General features: G+C 39.8%; 1 protein-coding gene across 2 annotated transcripts in view; it reads left to right on the top strand.

Moving 5' to 3' along the window:
- Positions 1-18,611, top strand: part of dag1 (dystroglycan 1) — a 35,005-nt gene extending 16,394 nt beyond the window's left edge. For both annotated transcript variants that reach the window (XM_084117860.1, XM_084117859.1), the window contains exons 2-3: positions 8,154-8,684; positions 14,983-18,611. In XM_084117860.1, the coding sequence (XP_083973986.1) occupies positions 8,355-8,684; positions 14,983-17,265 (2,613 nt within the window). In that variant the 5' untranslated portion in view covers positions 8,154-8,354 and the 3' untranslated portion in view covers positions 17,266-18,611. The remainder of the gene's footprint in view (positions 1-8,153; positions 8,685-14,982) is intronic.
- The last annotated feature ends 2,467 nt before the right edge of the window (positions 18,612-21,078 follow it).

The raw sequence follows: 21,078 nt of genomic DNA, 5'->3' as shown, positions 1-21,078 counted from the left end.
GCCGGAGGCACTAAAGACTCCCATTGTTGTAGGCATGCATGTGGGGTCAATATGTCTTCCACACCCTTTTCTCAAAGTATCGGGATGCTGACAGGTCGTCCGGTTCATGTTTGCTCTCCAAGCATGTTTGGACCGGTGTTTTTGTGAGGGCACTTTCCTCTAAAAAGGACCCTGGGTGTGATGGTCCACCCCCAGCTGCTGTAGGCCTGCTGATGGCTTTTTATACGTTTTGTTTGTTTTAATATGGATTTACCCCATACTGCTCTTTCCTGTTGTGGACCACAAAGGCTCACCCAGACTCACTCATGCATCTCATGAATTAAATTGTTAAGGGACATAACATGGCCGCTGCTCATGGCGTGCCTACACACTAGCGTCTGCATTAAAAAACTCTGCAATTTCATTGATTTTGATTTCTGGGGATTGAGACTCACAAGGACATAGAATAAAAATGAAGTAGGTCAGCATGCAACTGGTAGTTGCCCAGTAACCGTGTTTCCACTGTCGGGCCAGTGCGAGCCAGGGGTTTAAACGGGCCGTGCCGGGCTAATCACCTCGGGCCTGTAGCACCGGGCCCAAAATCTGCTGCGCTTCCACTGTCGGGCCAGAAGCTCCACAGCGCTTCACTAAAACATGCCCGTAACATTTATTTGATTTATTTATTTATTTATTATTAGGATCCCCATTAGCTGATGCAACAAAATGCATCCGCTACTCTTCCTGGGGTCCACACAAAAAACACATAACACGAAAAAAAAAAAAAAAAAAAAACGCACTACATAATCAATACACAAATTAACATATTACCAAACATACACAATCAATGCACAATCATCCACTGAAACAACAAATTCTCATGAAATACAAATATACATATATACATGCATACACACACACACACACACACACACACACAAAAAATCCTTTATTTGTTTTTTAAAACCAATATTATTTTGAGTTTTAACAATATGACCTGGAAGAGAGTTCCATTCAACCATAGCTCTATACAACACTGTACGTTGTTTTGAGTTTGTTCTGGATTTTGGAATAATATATTTACCAATGACGGCATGCCTCGTGGGATATGTATGTACATTAGAACTCAGAGTAAGTTGCCTATACAGACAGTCAGGAGTTTTCCATACATTCATTTTATTTATAAAGCCAAGAAGTGATGCTTTTAACCTCCCATCAACCGTTAACCAGAAGAGTTTGCCGTGCATTTTGTTAACATTAGCCCTTATTGTACAACTAAGGGCTAAGCGAGCAGCTCTATTCTGAACCCTCTGTAACATTCCTCTCTGGAACAACGTCACACTAACACATCATTTCACCAACAAATGGAAGTTTTATCAGAAAACTAATCAGAAAGAAATCACTGGAAACGGCGTGATCGCAAAATAAACATGATAAAAGCGACCGTTTGATGGCATTTTTGTTGTTTACTTGAATATTTAAAACTCAAGCATCGATGTTTTACCACAGGTTTACAATAAAAAGTGGTAGGCCTACATTGATCATGATGAATGAATTTGTGTCAAAATTGCACATTAGTCACACAGAAATAGTGGTTTAGCCTACCGTTAGGTCTATTTCACAAAAGAAAGAGGACACACTTACTTATTCAGTTGCGTCCGTTTCTTTTCATTCAGTAGTTACAGGTATTTACATCACATACATGCCACCAAAAATACGACCTGAGGAGCTTTAGCACTCTCTCCCAGTAGGCTACAGTTATATTTTCAGTCAGAGAAACACAGGAAGCTCCCGAAAAGTTGTTTTATTAGTCCGGTATAAAGAGACGAGACGTAGGCTACTGACAGATAAAATAAAAACATGATTGTGATAGCCTTTATGATTTGTCTGATTTCTTCAAGCGTTCATACCATGTTTACTATGGTAATGGCTAGCATGCATAGTCTTTTGCATCGCGTATAAATATTTCTACGGTGATCAGAATCCACATCGGATGATCACAAACAGAAGGCATTCAAACATGATTATAAATTATTGTAAATTATTTTACAAGTCTTTAATGCTGACAGAATCATCCAGCGTCCCAGCATTGAATAATGGAAATTAATCAAATTATGCAATAAAATACAAATATGTTACATTTAAAAGTGAATATAACCTATTTTTAGGGATGCACGATGTATCAGCCACCATATCGGTGTTGGCCGATATATTAAATTTGATAAATAATGGATTGTTTCCTTCAGCTTGGACACTTCAGATGTGCACTGTTCACCATTATGGTTTTGAATTGCTTGAAATATGATTAGAATCTCTTGAAAAAAAAGGAAAATATAGTATAGTCCAAATAGGCTACAGACATGGCTTTTAATGGTGAGACTTTACTTTTGTTTTTGTAACCAGGCTCTCAAAAATTATATAAAAATTTTGATTTATCAACCCATATTTATCGGCTTTCAAATATAAAGAATTATCAGTATCAGCCAAAACTTTTCATATCAGTGCATCCCTACTTACTTTTGTCTAGTCATCCTCCCTTGTAAAATATTAAATATTTATCAGTGAAATTACTTTTTAAAATTCCTTTGAAATCATTCTTTATAATTGTAGATCCATATTAAATGCTTTATATATCATTATCTGCTAATGAGCAATTGTAGAAGTCATCAATTACTGGTTTAAAGGTGTGGTTGTGTAAACCCTGACTGTCCTTTTTAAATATACTGAAACTTTAATCGCTTCAGTCAAATGAGGGGACGAATTTCTATTTATATCATTAACTGTCTTTGCTCATGTAAACTGGCCAGAGTCTTTGAGCATTGGCGACTTTTATCCTGTTGCCAGGGTCGGCTTGGTTTTCCAGTCGTGAATGACTTCTTTAGCCAGCCTCTATCTCCTTTTCCTCGTGCCCTGCAGTTGCCATTAATAGAAGGCTCAGCTATGTCAGAGTAGGGTGGGGAAGGAGTACAGTGCGAAGTGGAGAAGGTCAGCTTTGAGCTGACCAGGGCTTAGGCAAAAGCAAGCCTGATTGGCTCCTGGAGGTTTTCCAGGGCCTGCGGACAGCCAGGCTGACTGCTCACACATACAGCGTCCTATTGATGGCACTGTATCGGAGTCATTAATCACCGCAGTCAGTCTCTTCAGGGAGAGGCCCGCACTCCGTTACTCAATCGCCAAATGAGGAGTGTGGTTATAACCTCTGACCCTGCTGAGGGTGCATACCACACTATAATGGGAAAGACTACGGAGTACTGCTGAGGGACTCCAAACTAATACTATGACAGTGAGAGCATTTTACTGTTTTGGCAGTACTTTCGGTTGGTAGTTATTTAAAGTCATGGCGTCAAGTGGCTTGCCGACACCAGTGAGGAAAATACAGACATGCAGTATGAATTGACCTAAGTGAGCTGTTGCCGATGGCGTGTAATGTAATTTGTGATAAGATATACTTTGTCTCCATCTCTATATCTCTTTATCTCTCGCTCTCTGTGTTTAATATTTCATGAATACTTTCCCAAATCAGAAATGAATAAAAAAATCAAGAGGGTGGCTGGTGCACACCTTTCTCCTCAAGTTTATTTGCGTTTTAGCACAAACAAGAAATGGACAACATAAATTCATGGCAGTTTACTCTCCCTGCTTGTTTATAAAAAATAAAAATAAAAAAAAAGTTTATTTAGCTTGAATAAAATTCCTGTTTGAGATCACCTTGCCTGTGGTCATATTCTCAGTTCTCAGCTTGCAGCATTTTAATTTGTATATTGTACAGGCTCTAGTTTTAAAATCCTGCAAAATAAACCTGACATTACCTTGTACGTCAGGTTACTGGGTTTTCAGTCGCTGATGTGTATAATATTCTTCAGATCTCTTGTGGTGCATTTATATTTTAGTTGAGAGCTGTGAGCATTGGTAAATTTGTTTTTATGATATCAACAGTGAATTCTCTACTTGTTCTGAGGGTTGGGGAAAAAAGGTGTATGGGACTAGTCCGTCCAATTACATCCCAAAATTCAACTATGTATTGTATTTGTGTAGTTACATTTTTGCCTAAACTAAGGCGGTCTGTCTAAAGACATTACATTTTATAATTTGATTAAAAAAAAAATTAAAAAAAAGATTATAAAAAAAGTGTGCTGTTGGAATTATCCAACAAGGCACCTTTGCAGGATTCCAGTCTGAGACTAAAACGTAGGCTCAAAAATATTAATTTGCAAGTGATACTTTTGCTGAGATCGCCACTGGTGGCAATAAAAATTAACATGTTGTGGTTAATAAATTGCGTGCCTTTTTACAAGCATGTTCTGTGATGAGTAGCCCTTCACGTCTTCTGTTGTGTTGACGTGATGAAATGAGATGACGCGCAGCAAAGTTGCGGTGGAAAAAATATCACTGAGTTCTACCTCACTGAGCGCCAAAATATGCACAGGGACGTGGATCAGCTTTCAGCGTCAGAAATGCATGTCAAACCAAAAAATATCTGGCTTTTTCAAACCCCTCATCTCTATCGAGCAGTGACGCTGATGGCTGTGCCAGCATGAGAGAGAAAACGACGGAGACGTGTCAATGAAAGAGCATGCAAGTACTGTAAAAGTGCAGGAAGAGTGTGTCTATTTTGTGCACACAACATGGATAAACTACAACAGATAAACATGTCAGCTGTGTGGACATGGACTAATCGTTAACAATTCTCGGTTTTAATTTATACTAATATGGATTCTTATTCTCAATATCTTTTAATCTTTGCAGTTTTCTTTTACTGCATGAACTTCACATTGTTTTTAGCAGAGCCATCCATAATCGCAGTAAGGTTTGTACTTAATTGTCACCTTTAATGTGTTTGTTAATTGTAGTAAACAATTAAACTTTCAGCTTTCAAATTCTGTAAATTTTATATAGAAATATAAGTAATAAATGTCGTTTTGGTGCTCTTTGTGGCTTGAAAGATCGAGCTTGTATAAAACAGCTTGAGAACAATCATGTTACGTAACGTCAGATTTACCTCAGAAAAGCCATTCAATGCTCATAACCTCATTAGTCAGACAAATAACTATAGAAATGGTAATTTTGCTAAAAATAGATTGGGTGTTTGCAAGACATACAACAATGTTTATAGGATGCGTTATGAGGAGTCCAAACTGTACTTTTGGATGCTGGCATTATTATGGTCAGCGACACTGGCTCAGATTCTGTGTGAAGAACAAATCTTTGTGACGATGTTCTCAAGTTGGAAAAGCAATTCAGTTCCTACTTTAAGTGAATCTTTGTTTCCCAGGACATCCACAAGATGGATGAAAATGCTGATGCTGTAAAAGGAGGGCAGACGTGACAACGCATGAAAATATAAGAGCACGTTTATTCTTTTGTGCACTTAAATAATAATTTGGCACCTATCTTCCCTTATAGGAGCCAATGGCTGCTTAATTGTGTATTTTTCATTTCTTTTATGTCTGGAGCCCTGTCTTGGCTGCAAGTAAACATTGGTCTCTTGCATCATCTGGAATGCGTGACTCAATCCTTTCTTTTATAAGCTTGTCCAATAGCATGGGCCCCTGGGGGTGATGGACAAGGGGCGTCACCATGGTACCAGGGCAAAGGGCGCTCTTCCCCCTTTGCCAACTGAACTGTTGTCTGCAAACCTATTACTGCTTGCCTTCTCCCCCAACCTATATACATCCCTGTCAAATCCTAATCTCCCGGAGCATCCAGTGGACTGTTTCAGGCCTCCAACACAATGGCCCTCTGTAGTTTTGCTGGCGTGTAGGGACTGGCCTTCGTGATTCTCTCTTTTTTTTCCCCACGCATGAAGTGATTTCCATTTTGTCTTTAGAACAGAATGGCCCATTTCAAAGACTTCTCAGGTCATTTTGACTGCTGAAAGGGTCCGAGTCCATTGCCGGTGAGTCTGGCGGCAGGGTTCCTGTGACCAGTGCAGCTTCTTGTGCCGGGCTGATCAAGGGAGGAATTCTGTGATGGGCCCCTTTTTCCACCTTTTAGAGATCAGCCCGCCATTCCTGAGAGCTGAAAGGGCGTCTTTATCCGCAACCGGAGATGAGGTTTAAGTTCTTTCATGTACCTGCCAATTTCATCTGGCTCTTTGTGAATGCTCAATGGTGGGACTGTAGTGGGAAAGTGCGGAAAGCTGAAGAGGGTCATGCTACTGACTGTACCTCCAGCCATACCTGTCAGGATAAATGATGTGCGATAAGACTTCAGGCATTCTGCAGATTTCTAATCCAAGTCTTAAAAAAAAAAAACCTTGTCAAAAGGTGGCAGGGTTTTCAGCAGGAGTTCTCGTCTTTAATCAGCAGTTCATGTCAAGTAAGATTGACTTAAGTTTAAAACAGTAGGATTGGTGGCTTTTTTATTTTAATTTTATTTTTTTGCATCGAAGGCATTTGTTTGGCAGGTTTTACAAACCAGCGTGTGTGTGTGATAGAGCCTGTGGTCTATGTAATGAGGTACATCAGCAGTCATTATAGATTATCCACTGGCATAATGAAAGTTCCTATTGGAAACTAACAAGTCAGGGACTTCAGTGACTTTTTCCAAATGGCTCTGAACCTGAGAGCAAGCACAAATTAGAATCAGACACTAAATCCCAATGATTATATTTGTGGTGACTTGAAATGAATAGCTTATCGAACTGAATGAATCTGATGTGAACTTAATTTTATCTGAAAATCTATGGAGGGAGCGTCTCGGCAGTTTGTCGGCCATTGATGATCCTTGGCCTACACACTGTTGAGTAAAAATATGAAATGTTTTGTTAAACATTCCCTGAAGTTCTTGCTCGTAACCCAAAAACACACCTTATGTTCTATCTCCACAACACAATGTTATTGCTCTCAGTAGAATCCATGTTTTTCTGTCAACCATGTGTCTTTGATTTTCATTTGATGTCTTTTTAAACATTCGAGGACTGTTTTGTCGGCGTCTGGTTGAGACCGCAAAACAAACCTGACTTTGAAAATGGTTGTTGATTATTTGGACTTTGTTATAGGAGCAACTTTCCTGCTGGCTTTCAGAATGAATCTCCAAAAGATAGTGAGTTGGACGTACAGTGTTGTTGTTTGGGAGTCTTCTGAAGAAGCTCCTCTCGAACCCCCACCGAACACAGGGAGCGTGAGAGACCGCCCCATCCCTCTCCTATCCGCTTCCCTCGTTCATAGGTTGGACACGAGGACTCAAGAGCAGTTCTCGGGGGAAATCAGCTGCATTGTATGGAGCTGCTCCCTCTTCAAATGCATAAAAATCTCCAGCCCACCCTGCACTAAACCCATCCCTCTTTTCACCGCAGGCTTTTTCTCCTTCCTCTCGGAGTGAAAGACCTGCATGAATAACAAACCTCTAGAGTGTAGAGCTCTCCCCTCCCCATGGGACAATTCAGATGGTGTGCATTCCTCTGAAGTGTTTAAACCGGTCGGTCGCTATGCACTGACCCCCTGTCTCCGACCATTTCTGTCAACACTCATGGAGCAGGTTACTCTTCCAGAGCTGGGTGTTTTTTCAGGGACATGTTCGGTGATGAATGAGGCAGAACGGGAATGAAAAGCACAGTGTGAGAGGAAAAAAGAGAGAGAAAGCTGTGAATGGTAATCAGATTAGTCTTGATCCACCTGTGTATGTGTGCTTGTGGGTAAGCAAGCAGTGCGAAACATCAGCACTGGCAGAGACCGAAGATCTGGCTTATACCATTAACCTAAAGTGATTTACGGCACCGCCATGATACGTCACTTATTAGATACCTTGATCGGTATTTGAAATGGGATCTAATTGACTAATCGATTAATCAATCAACATAATAGTAAGGTCGACAAGTTTATCTCGCACATCTTTTTGCATCCCGACAAGGTACAAAAATAGCTTTGATAATGCGTTGCAAGTCCTCTGACTTTGTTTTAGTCTGCTGCATCTGGTTGTTTTCAAACGCAAGAATGTGTCTTATGTAAATGCCCCTTCAGAAACTGAGGGTCAGTTAATCCTGAAATATAGGTCAGGTAAACCCTAAAAAATTTAGTTTTGCACATCTCTAGCTTTTACCATTAAGCCATTTCAGGCTGTTTGTGACGCCAACATGATATATCACTCTTAAGTTGCATTGGTCAGACATGTCAGTGTTGTCTTTTGCTATTGAAATGCTTGTTAATGAATTCCTCTCTTTCTATTTCTCAACACAGGTCTTAAAGGCTGCCCCTTAACTATGGGATTTCAAAACTACTGAGGGCACTTTCACAAAAGGAGGGAAAAGAGGCGTAATCGAGAACAAAAGGAGAGGATTGAGCTTTTGAAAAGAGGATCAGTTCTTTCGGACTCTGTGGGGTGCATGCTGCCCCCTCAACTGGACATCCTCTTTTGTGCGAGAGAAAATAAAAGCAGGCATGCGCAATAAACTGAAAGAGTTCTGGGATGGGGGACGCCCCATGCTGGGGCAGAGAGACAGGACTCTTGTGGTGCTGCTGATCGCAATGGTGCTGACAGTAACGGAAGTGCGGGCTTCCTGGGATCAGAACCCAATGGAAGTTCTAGGCGATGTAAGGCAGCTGGAGGCGTCTATGCACTCGGCGGTCTTGTCGGACCTACGCGAGGCAGAAGCAGCGGTTGTGTCCGTGTCGCAGCCCAGCGGCTTCCCAGACTCCTCAGCGGTGGTGGGCAGGGTGTTCCAAATGCGTGTGCCCATCAAAGCGAAGGACTCCAGGGTCACAGTAAAGGTGAGTTTCTCTTCCTTTAATGGCCTGCATGGCATCCTTAAACATGTGTTGCAAATGTATGCAAACAAATCTGTCCTCTGGTGCTCAGCGGATCGTCCCTGGCATATCACAAATGTGGATAGCTCCACATCAACACTCCCCAGCCAATGTACTCAGTCGTGACTTTGCCCCAAGCACTGCTCAAATCTTATTCTACGCTTTCCTTATGACTGATGGACCATAAAATGTGTTGGTCCCTGTAATAATGCAATGCTACTTGGAAACATGTGGTCTGCATGCTTTATGGCATAGAGCTCTCTGGGAACTGCGAGCATGGGGTGCACTTTACATATAGATCAACAGCATAAACAAATTTTAGTTCACTAATATATCTATTTTTTCTATCTGTTACAATTTATTTTGTGTTACTGTTGGTGTTACAATTGGTTATCTGTATAAACCCCAACAAGGTGTGTTTATCTTCTGTCAGCTGGCATGTCTTGCTTTCTGAAAACCAATCAATGCACTAATGGTACAAACACAATACAGCCCTGACCAGGCATCTTTTGTTGACCACCCAACAGTTGATGAGACATTTTTAACCAACCAGTCCATGTCAACTGTTGTTAAAAGCGTGACCCCTGTCTGAATCTGTTCATTGTGTTTCTCTGTCCCGCCTAAATGTTGGGCGGCTCTCCCAGGCCTTCTGTGTAATCCTACATTCACTGGATCATTTCTGCCCTGTCAAGCGCATTTTTTAAGTTGAAACCACAAACCCCTTTGTTCACTTTCGGAAAATCTGTCTTGACAGCTGTGCCAAAGAATCTAACGCCCAACAGTTAAAGCTGCCTACAGCTGTTCCCTTCCATAGCCATTCAGACCTGTCCAGACCAATAGCCTACGATGAACTTCCCCTTCCTTAAGAGCATTTAGAATCTGCTTTGCAAGCTATAAATAATTTTGAAGTCTCAGAAAAAGTAGAGAGCCAGGACAAAAATGAATTATAACTACAGAGCTGTGTTTTACTACTTGGAGTGGTGGTACGTGCAAAACTTGCCACTACAATGGTAGAGTGTTGAAGATTATCAGAGACTAGTTATGAGTTTGCTAGGTAGTTGCTTAATGGCTCAGAAATAGATAGGGACGCACCGATCCAATACTCTGTAACCGAATTGCCTCTGCTGCCTTTTTTCCATTTTATAAAGCATGCGCACAGTAACTGGAATTTACTGGTAACCTGTCATATCTATCAGATCTTGTTGCCCCATTGAAAAGCTATATAGGCTATATTAAAATAAATGTATAAAGTATATAAATATACCAAGGTTTTATATAAATTGTGCAACCAAGATTTTTTTCTAAAATTACTTTTGCTGTTAAATATTTTGTCGTAATATATAATTGCATATATTCATTTGTTGTTTTTCACTATAATAAAGTAGTGTATTTAGTGGACTGGGTTAAAATTGATCATCAGTTCTACATATAGATGTATAGGTATAGCACTGGTATTTCGATCAGTTATGAAAAAGATCGGTGCATCGATAAGAGATGGATAGATAGATAGATAGATAGATAGATAGATAGATAGATAGATAGATAGATAGATAGATAGATAGATAGATAGATAGATAGATAGATAGATAGATAGAGCTTCAATATAAATTTATAACAGATTTGTATCTTTTGCCAAAGGAAAAGTTTGTTTGCCCACTTTCTGTAATTAAGCATCCATATATTTATTTGTATACAATTGGTTTATTACAATATATTATAGAAAAATATTGTCACTGTATTTAGTATTATGTATTTTTTTTTTTTGGTAAATAAATAAACATTTAATTAATATCTTAAGTGAACATGTTAACTAATGACAGCCCTTCCTTTTTTTGTCCATTCTCTGAAATTTTTAGCCCCCCCCACATTTTAACATCTTATTTGATTTGCTAATTTTTTCTTATAGCATGATTAGTGTATAGTATTGCAGTTGGTCTTTGCTGCTAATTCTATAGTATCTTAAGTCTGTCATGTCCAAAGCTTTCTCTTCACACCAGACCCATCAGCATGATTTCCACGAAATACTTGGACCCTCAGATATTCATAAATAACCTACTGTGCAAAAGATCCTTTTGAAGTTACTGACCTACTTCATGCTTTTAAATTTCTAGCCTCCATTTTATCAAAAGGAACCAAGGGGATATGCTTAAAAGAGAGAAAAGCTAAGCTCATCTTAAAAACATCCCTTTGTGCTTTTTTTTATTTTTTATTTGTGTTCAAAACAGGACAAAGCTCTAGTCTTTAAATGCCAAAGCCAGTTGACGAATGCTCAATCATCTCGATAAATAGAGGCGGCTGTTATAGTTGCTGGTAAATTCGTTTATGTTTAACGAAGGAAACTGCGAGCTTCTCTCTCCCTTGTCCTTTCATTTCTCTGAATTCCTCTCCTCCTGCTCCTCCACTTCTCGTCCGTGATGGCAGGATTCTTCGTATTCTCCCCAGCCCCTCCCTTTTTCAGCACAAAGACTGGCACTGAAACCTAATTAGCCTCAGCAGTGAGGCAGTGGAAAAGTTGTATTCCTGCAGCTGATAATAAAATGGCTTTGGAAATATGAGTCACTTTATGTTGACTGGGAGATGTATGTAACTCTAGATTGCTCCGTTTGGGTCTTGTGGATGCATATTCAGGTTTATTTGTTATGATACTGTCTGCATAGCAACCAGCTTTTGCGGTGCCAGTGTCATTGCAGTCTAGAATTACTCTGCCGCACCACTGCCCTTTCAAAGTCTTTATGCAGTCTCGACAAGTCTTTCCTTTTCAGAGAAAAAGGACCTATAATTCCTCATTTTAGGTGGGTTTGGAAACAAAGGGAGCAAAACGCAGCCCTCGGCTTGTGTGAATGAATCGACAGAGGAACCTGCCATGCCGTTCCTGTTATGTCCACTAGAGGGCAGTTACGGGTTGACTATTTAAGTGTCCTTGAATGTTCTCCTTGTGATTGTTTCAGGAAATGGAGCTCTGTGGATTTATACCATAAATAAGCCCCTCTTTTAGTAGCCTATTTATCCCTCGTTACTCAGGCTCCTTATTTTGCAGAAGTCCTTTTTTAAAATAGGTCCTATGCTGAATTCAGATGTCGAGTTTCTGCATGTACCCATCTCCACCTGTCTGCCACAATGACACAGCCCAAGGAGCTGTAATTTTCCCTCTTTCATAATGTGACCGTGTTTCGATACCGATCCACGTTGAAGAATGCTGCTTGCCATTCATGAGTTTTATCTTCACGGCCCATTTTTGTATTTTTTTCCCCTCTGCACATTTACTGTTTTCTCCTTTGTTCATGCTTGTTCCGCAGCATGGATCAAAAGCTGACATTCCCTCCTCACTGAATAGCAATTTAAAGTTTTGTTATAAACAAACAGCAGCCCTCCCGGTGAGCCTTTATTCTGTTACCTTTTCTTTCCCTGTCTGAAAAATGTCAGCAAAACAGAATCGGCATTCATTTGATAACTTTCATTTACCTAGATGAAGGACTGCTATTGGCAACTTGAAGCCTGTTTTGATTTCTGCTACACAGGCAAGCTCGGTCGCACATTTTGCAAATCCCTCTCTCAAGTGACCTGAACACACACCCCACATTTCATTTGTAATTTTCGGCAGAAAAATGGGTCATGTTCCACAGTCCGCTGAAAAAGGCCTGTCGTTTTCCCTAGGTAAGAGTGGGTTATTTTCAAAGATCACTCTGTCGTCATTCTGTCTCAAAACTGGGAGTGCAAATGCTTCGCTCCTGAAAATGTGATGGGTCTTTATTTAAAAACGAAAGGGCTCTTCAAGCTGGTTCCCCCACTTCCTCCTTTGTCTCCGTTTCTCTCTCTAATATCACAAAGACATGCCTGAGCCTACTCCTTCAGAACTATGAATCTTATCTTTTCAGCTGTCTTCATATCCCAACAATGGGATCTATTCTTCCTGCAGACTCCCCCACAAGCATGCTCTAACAATGAGCAGCTTTATTCGACCCACAACCATGGGAGTTTCGATTCATCCATGTAATTCCTTCATTTCAGGGGGGAAAAGTTTATTCTTCTGATCAGGTCTTTAAAGATTTTAATATTACAACCCTATCACTGAGGTCCTACGGGTTGTTAAAGGGATACTAGTTCATCTAAAAGGAAAATTCTGTCATCAATTGCTCACTGTCATGTTGCTCCACACCTTCTTGACTTTCTTTTTCCTGTTGAACAGAACAGGTTTAACAGAATGTTCAAAATTGACAGTCACCATTCACATTCCTTACAGATCCCAGGGCCACAAAAGCAACAGACCAACAAGGAACCTAAAAATGAAAACTGTATTCCATACAAGGAGCCTAAAAATGAAAACTGTATTCCTTGTATGGAATACAGTTTTCATTTTTAGGTTCCTTGCTGGTCTGTTGCTTTTGTGGCCCTGGGATCTGTAGGAATATTTTCGTTCCCACTCTACATGTGCCATTCAGAAGCATCCTGACAGGCTTGCCGCAGCAATTGAAATATGAAAGAAAAAACAACTCCCTAATATTCTTGTTGTTGACATTCTCTCTGCACTCGTTTCTGCCTTTCCTTGCTTTCTTCACTTAAGTCAAGAGAAACATGCCTTTGGCAGAAGTTATACTGTCTTTAGTGTGGGTTGCATGAATCATCACTATGGAAACTATGTGGTTCCCTAAATGTCAGTGGCTGTATGTGTGTTGCCACTGATGCTCTAGTTTCAGAAGAAAAATACTTGCCTTAACCTTCTGTTTTAATCCAAACCAAGGTCTAAAAAGGCACCGAAAGTAGACGCATGCCATATGTACCATATGTTTCAATGCAGGCATGGTATCAATTTGGCTTTAAACAGAATATGTAAGGTATTTTTTTTGTCAGTGCTGTATATCCTATTAGATATTGCTGTGGTTTTTACAGATAATGAGGTGAAAAGTAAATATAGATTCAGTGGCATTGCTGAATCAATTCACTAATTGAAGGATAATTCCACAATTGATCGTTGTTTGACACATTCTGTAATTGATAGCTGTGGCCCATTTCTGTGTTTTAAAGGAATAGTTCACCCAAAAATAAAAATACTGCCATTTATATACTCATTTATGTCATTTTAGTTCAGTTTGACTTTCATGGAATACAAAAGGAGAGGTTTAGCAGAATGTTCACGCCACATTTTTCCATACGATGGAAGTGATGGACATCAAGACTGGAAAAAACAAAAGTAGTCCTATGAAAGTAGTCCATAAAAGTTATACGATAGCTTAGTATGATGATAACTAAATTGTCATTTCACTTTATGGTTTATGACCCCTCTAAAAAGGTGCCATATTTAAAAATATGTGGAAGTAAATAGGATTTGAGAGCTGCGGCTGTGTAAATGATGACAGAATTGTAATTTGTGTGTAAAGCTAAACCTTTAAACCCTCAAAATACAACTGTTCAGTGCAAGCCATGTACCATTTGAAGTGCAGCAGTGTTGATGTTTCAAGCACACTATCAATCAACAAGACTATAGATCAGCCTATAATTAGACTCTCACCTGAATTATTAATGTCTCTAAGCGATCAAATAGGTTCACAGTCAATCTCGCACACATGCTCTGACTGGTAGATGGGAATATTCAAAAGCAGGATTGCGAAAGGCAGAGAGGGGAGTGGTGCTGTTGGATTTTTGTGTCTAAACCTTTGAATCCTGTCAATTGAAATAAAAAGCCCAGATGCTGATGCCACTGCTCCCTTATTGAGTGTTATGTACTGGTTTGAGTTTTAATGACCCAACTCTTGGGCACTGGTTCTACATAATGTATGAACCAGGATTTATTACCAATCAAATTAAGGGACTGGAAGGAAAGGATGTATTTTTGAATTCGCAAAGAGACTTATGTTAACGGATCATCGCAATGCCATTGATTCATTATTGGTTATTTTTGACTGAGCGCTCATTGAATGGCTCTCCAGCTGGCGGAGAATCTCATGCCGCAGGGAGCTCTATGCCACTCTGAGAGCACTCATTCATTATAGTCTTCACTCCTCCTGTGTTACTGAATTTGAAGATACTGAATTCATGCTCACAACCAGGAAAGATATAATACAAAAACTAAAAATGATGTATCATTTGAGAAAGACGACTTCGATTCATGCGATTAGTCACATTATAAAGTGAAATTTACTTTCAGGTTTTACGTGTTTTACTTGGCAGAGCATGTCTGGCATCACTGTAAGCTCATTTGTCTTGTTAAATTTCAGATGCGAGTCATTCAGTTGCAGTAATCATTATTTCTCCTCCCATTTTACAGATCACAGAAGCAAGCAAGGATGTGCTCCCAGCATGGTTGCATTGGGATGCAGAGAGTGGCACACTTCAAGGCCTTCCTCTAGAGACAGACAAGGGCGTTCACTACATATCTGTTTCTGTTTCCAATGAAAGCCAAGTCTCCCAGAGCCCAGATGTGTTCTCCATTGAGGTGCACCCAGAGGAGCATGCTGATACAGACCCTTTTCAGCTTGCAATCCAGCAATCAGCCAGCAATGATGTCCAACCTTTCATCTGTGGCAATGAGGAGCCTGTTACTGTGCTTACCGTGATTCTGGATGCTGACCTCACAAAGATGAGCTCAAAGCAGAGGGTAGAACTACTTGCCAACATGAAAAAGTTCTCTGGCATGGGGCTTCAGCACATGAAGATTTTGCCTGTGGTCAACAACCGTTTGTTTGACATGTCTGCTTTCATGGCAGGACCAGGAAATGCCAAGAAGGTGGTTGAAAACGGAGCCCTTTTGTCCTGGAAACTTGGCTGCAGTCTGGATCAAAGCAGCATTCCTGATATTAGTAGTGTTCAGGTTCCGGCAAAAGAGGGGACCATGTCTGCACAACTGGGGTATCCAGTTGTTGGATGGCATATCGCTAACAAAAAGCCCCATGTACCCAAAAGGGTGCGAAGGCAGCTCAACAACACCCCCACTCCCATTCCCACAATACTCCCCCCAACAGCTTACCCTCAGCCCCCTGTCCGTATTGTTCCCACACCAACCTCTCCTTCTATTGCTCCTACCTCAGAAAGTTCTGCCCCACCTGTTCGTGGTCCTGTGCCACTTCCCGTGAAACCTACCATTCGGAACAAAGATTCTATTGCCTACACTCCAACCTTAGGCCCCTCTCAACCAACACGTGTAATGGAAACCACCAGCACTATTGGCATCCAGCCCACCATGACCAGGCCTGTATATGTTGGAACCTCTGTGACCCCAGCAACACCCACCACCAGGACAAAACCGACAAAAAGACCTGGAAAGAAACCCAAGACAACACCAATACCAAGAGAACCCAAGTCCACCACAACCAAGCCACCAAGACGCACCACTCCAGTTATTGTACTTGATGGCAATACAAAACCCCAGCTGCAAAACCCAATCGATCAGGTGAATGCCTACGTTGGCACCTACTTTGAGGTGAAGGTTCCATCTGATACATTTTTCGACAAAGAGGATGGAACTACAGATAAGTTAAGGCTCACCTTGCGCAAGGGCAATGATGTAGTTGAGGATAATTCCTGGATACAGTTCAATAGCACAAGCCAGTTGCTGTATGGATTACCAGACCAGGAGCACGAAGGAAAACATGAGTATTTCATGCAAGCAACTGACAAAGGTGGTCTCTATGCAATAGATGCCTTTGAGGTCCGTGTCAATCGATGGGGAGCCAGTTTTAAGTCACCGGTGTTGTTTACTGCCGTGTTTGAGGGGGATGCGCGTACAGTCACCAATGACATTCACAAGAAAATCCTTCTTGTCAAGAAACTGGCCCAGACTTTCGGTGATCGTAACAGCAGCACTGTTACGCTGAAGAACATCATCAAGGGCTCTATCATAGTGGAATGGACCAACAACAGCCTTCAGCAAAACCCCTGCCCAAAAGAGCAAATACAGCATTTGAGCAGAAAGATCTCTGATAATGAGGGTAAACCCTCTATACAATTCACTAAACTCATGGAACCAGACTTCAAGGCATTAAATATCACTGTCAGGGGCACGGGAAGCTGCCGTAACTACATGTTTGTACCGTTAGGTGAGATCCCCGATCCGACCCCATCACCTGTTACTCCTGCTGTGGGCGCGGGAAGACAGAGCACTGATGATGTTTATCTTCACACCGTCATACCGGCAGTGGTGGTTGCAGCCATTTTGCTGATTGCCGGAATCATTGCCATGATTTGCTATCGCAAGAAGCGCAAGGGCAAGCTGACTATAGAAGACCAAGCGACTTTCATCAAGAAAGGAGTGCCCATTATTTTTGCGGATGAGCTCGATGACTCTAAACCACCCCCCTCTTCCAGCATGCCCCTTATCCTTCAAGAGGAAAAGCCTCCGCTTCCTCCACCAGAGTATCCCAACATGGCTAGTCCAGAGACAACACCTCTGAACCAGGACCTTTTGGGAGAGTACACACCTCTACACGATGAGGATCCTAATGCCCCTCCCTACCAGCCACCACCACCCTTCACTGTCCCAATGGAGGGGAAAGGATCCCGTCCTAAGAACATGACCCCATACAGATCTCCACCCCCTTATGTGCCACCCTAATGTTTGCTGAAACCTCCGGAGCAGGAGGATGGGGAACTTTTGTAGTTCCACACCAGTGTTGTCTCTTTGCATTATGGGATTTTTAGAAGGGGGGCGCTGCAAATCTGGGTTTTGGGTTTGAATGTGATGGGATGGTTTTTGTTAAACAGGACTCTTAAGGAGAATGTGGGAGGGTGGGGTGAGTGGATAGTCTGCGAAGGACAGCAAGAACAACCTCAGCCTCTGACTACTCTGGTTATTGCTAAACTGTTGGGGATGTACCCTCCAGTCCTGGCGCTTTTGTGTCTAGATGGGCTTTTTTTTGACTAATTATTGGTTTTGTTTTGTTTATTTCTTTTCTTTTGTTTTTTGTTTTTCCTATTTTTGACAAACTCCTTGCCTAACAGCACTCTTTCTATCTTCTGAATTCGTTAATCTTGAATAATATAAGCGGACAATAAAGCTGACTGCAGGTGCAAACGGTTTCTTAGAGAAATTCAATAACAGAAGGGGAATAAAAGAATGGCCTTGAGAGACTTGGACAGGCATGCAGACAGTTTTGTGGGATGTCGATTCATTATGGTTTTGCCTTTTAACACAAAAATTAAACTGTTTTTATTGTTATTCACATGTCTAGTTAAATCACTACAAGAAGAGGTAGCCAAAACGAAAGATTTGTTTAATCCACTGTATATTTGAAAGTTATGCTAGAACATCTTTAATTTTTATTATATATATTTTTATTACTTTTTTTAAGTATCACACTGAAAACACTATTTTCCACCCCTCAATTCTGAAAAAAAGCAACAACAAAAAAATTTTAATCACAGAGTGAACATCGCAAAGTGTGTTCTGACTTGAGAAATGTGCTTTATAGTTTCTTGCCAGCCATGTGAAACTTTTGGAGGAGGTAATCTCATGAGTGAGTCGTCTATGCAGATTCTGCCTTTGACCTGCCAGGCTGAAGCCCAGTATTGATCTCACTTAATCATATTTCCCATAGGCCGTGAAGAAATCTTGTGATGTAATTGGATGTACAGGTTGACGGTGTCTCCGTATCCTTAATTTTCTCATAAAACTGCAGGAACAATGTTCAGCACCCTCAAGTCAAAACCACCAATATACTGTTTCACCAGTTAAACTCAAGCTACTGACAGTCATTGAGACAGATTGCTCAATTTCAAAGACTTGATTTAATCAGAAAAAACTCTGGTTTCAAATGATTTGTAGTTTCTTTTTCTTTTATTTTTATGTTGTTATTTTAAAAAAAAAATATATATATATATTTCAGTGATGATTATGGAGTATATGCCTTGGATCCACTCAAACTAATTCTAAATAAAGACTGAAGATTTTGATAATAGTGACCCATCCTCTACACAACGGCATTGTTTATTATATGTCATGTCATTATTATATATTTGCAGTTGAATGCCATATTTTGCCTTGGTGGTATCGCAGCAAGTGTCTTCTGTACATAATATTCTGCCTGTGGATATAACTGTATTTATAGTCCAAACGTGTGTACATCAGATATGGTAAAAAAGAAATAGAGAAAAAATATTACCGTTTGTTTTAGATGAGGGGTGATTATTTTTTTATACATATATAGTGATGGCTATTAAAAAAAAAAAAATTGCGCAAGACCTGGAATAGGAGTGAAAAGAGCGGGTTTCATTTACAAAATCATCACAAAAAAAAAAAGGTTGATAAAATCACGGTCTAATTTTTTATAAAGTTTTTGATACAGCCTCAAATTGTTTATTAAGAACAATAAATATATAGTGTACTGCAATTTGTAAATCTTTAGTCTTGGTAATTGACTCATTATATAGCTTTTCCTCATCAGTCTTTTTTTTTTTTTTTTAAGGTGGATTTCTTTGTTTACTTTAAATTTATTTAACAAAATAGAAAAGGCGGACTGTGTTGTCAGGAAAAATGTTGCCCTTTTGTAATAGTTTTTTTTCTGATTCGTGTTTTACGCTCATTTGTTTTGAGGTTTGATTTCAAAAGTGACATTTGCAATAATAAAGGTGTGACGTTGTCACGGCTGGTCAGTATGAGTAGTGTGCAAGATATGTGTGATACGTCCTTAAGTCTGACAACCCTAAATGACTGAATTGTTTCGCCATGCAGGGGGGTTATGTATGGATGTAGCCTACTTTTGGGGTGTAATAACTCGGTTTTTAATGCTTCCATTTATCAGTAAACCAAAATCCATGTTTCTTTAGTACGTACCAGCAGTTAGAAGATGGAAATGTTGGTCTTGCAATAGATGCAAGTAGGATTGAAGTACATTGCAACATGCACTTCATCTTGGTACGACATTGACAAACTGCAAAAGTAATTTTCCTAATCAGTATTTTTTAAAAGAAGCAGAGTTATAAATTTGAGCAATTTGCTCCAGTAAAGTAAGAAATCATTCACTTTTTATGATTTACAGGAATACAAAACCAGATTCTTTTGTTTCAATACATTATTTATACATCATCTATGTAGCAATGAGTCTGTTGCGGTAAAGCTACTGCTTTCTCATTAGCACAACTCTGAATAAATATTTTAGTTGGAAAAACCAAAGATGCAGATTACAAAATAGCTGTCGTTTGCTAATGTTAAGTCTGCTGCTTTCGTTCATGTTGTTAAACGGATTGATGAATAAGTAAAAATACAACGGTTTCCCCTTTTAAGAATGTTTGCTCGTTTTTCCTATAAAATACAAGCTCAGTGTTGTCGGTCAATGGAGAATATTATTACACGCATTCAATCTATATGGTTATTTTCACAAACCCTGAGGTAAGGATGAATTTACTCTGTATCACAATATTCTTTCCGTTCTTTGGCACAGTCATGATGTCTATACATTTTTAATGTGAAATAAGTCAGCCTTACATATTTTTTTACAGTATTTCAGCCTGCAGAAGAAAATAAAATCACATGCAGTTTGTTTGATTATTATAAATATAATTTTAATACTTAAACTGGAATATCATGCTTTTACGTTTGATAGGGGGAAATGGTCAGTATGTTTTGTGTATATGAGTTCTGTTTCTTTTTGTTTTTTAATCGATGTTTCAAAGTGTGCAAGCTGTATTGCAAAGACAAGCCGAGTTGACGTGAGATTGACGTCGAACATTTAAGCAATGCATTTCTAAAGGTGCTGGGGTTGACCTTGGGGGGCCAGGTGTAACAAATGACAGTGATGTGTTAAATGAGACGCCTTTGAGGTCTGACAATACGCAGATGCTGCGATGAAGTGCAACCTAGTAAAGAATTCAACACCAACGCAATGACGAAAACCACTTTATTCATTCTCTTTCATGTTAAACCGCGTTGGTTCATTTATACCACCAAACACTGTATGTTTGAATCTTGTATTAAAAAGTGTTCTCACCGGGAATGTGTGTGGGTTCTTTGATAATTCATTATAGAGAGATTTCATAATTCATGGATATCATATATGCATATAGGCCATTTCATTCAGAATTTGGGATTAAAGAAATGTTCTGGGTTCAAACAACTAAGATACACTGACAGGTTCTTTGATTATTAATGCTGAATATAATTTGACTTGTGGATTAATTTGTTGAAACAAACATAAATTGTGGTTACGGTAATGCACAGTACTTGCATTGAAAATGAAACGGTCGGGTTCTGGAAGTTTTTTTTTTTTTTTTTTATTGGGAAATTGATTTTTAACGCTAACTTACACTGTAAAAAGTGAACAGTTGGATCAACTTAAAAAAAATTACTTCAATTGCTAACACCTAAAGAAATTAAGTTTTCTCAACTTAAATTATCACGTTTTATCGTGAAAAACGTGCTGATTTATGTTGA

The sequence above is a fragment of the Abramis brama genome, assembly GCF_963993115.1.
Source record: "Abramis brama genome assembly, chromosome: 6".
NCBI lineage: Eukaryota > Metazoa > Chordata > Actinopteri > Cypriniformes > Leuciscidae > Abramis > Abramis brama.
The sequence above is the reverse complement of the archived record's forward strand: the minus strand, read 5'-3'. Positions and strand labels throughout refer to the sequence as shown.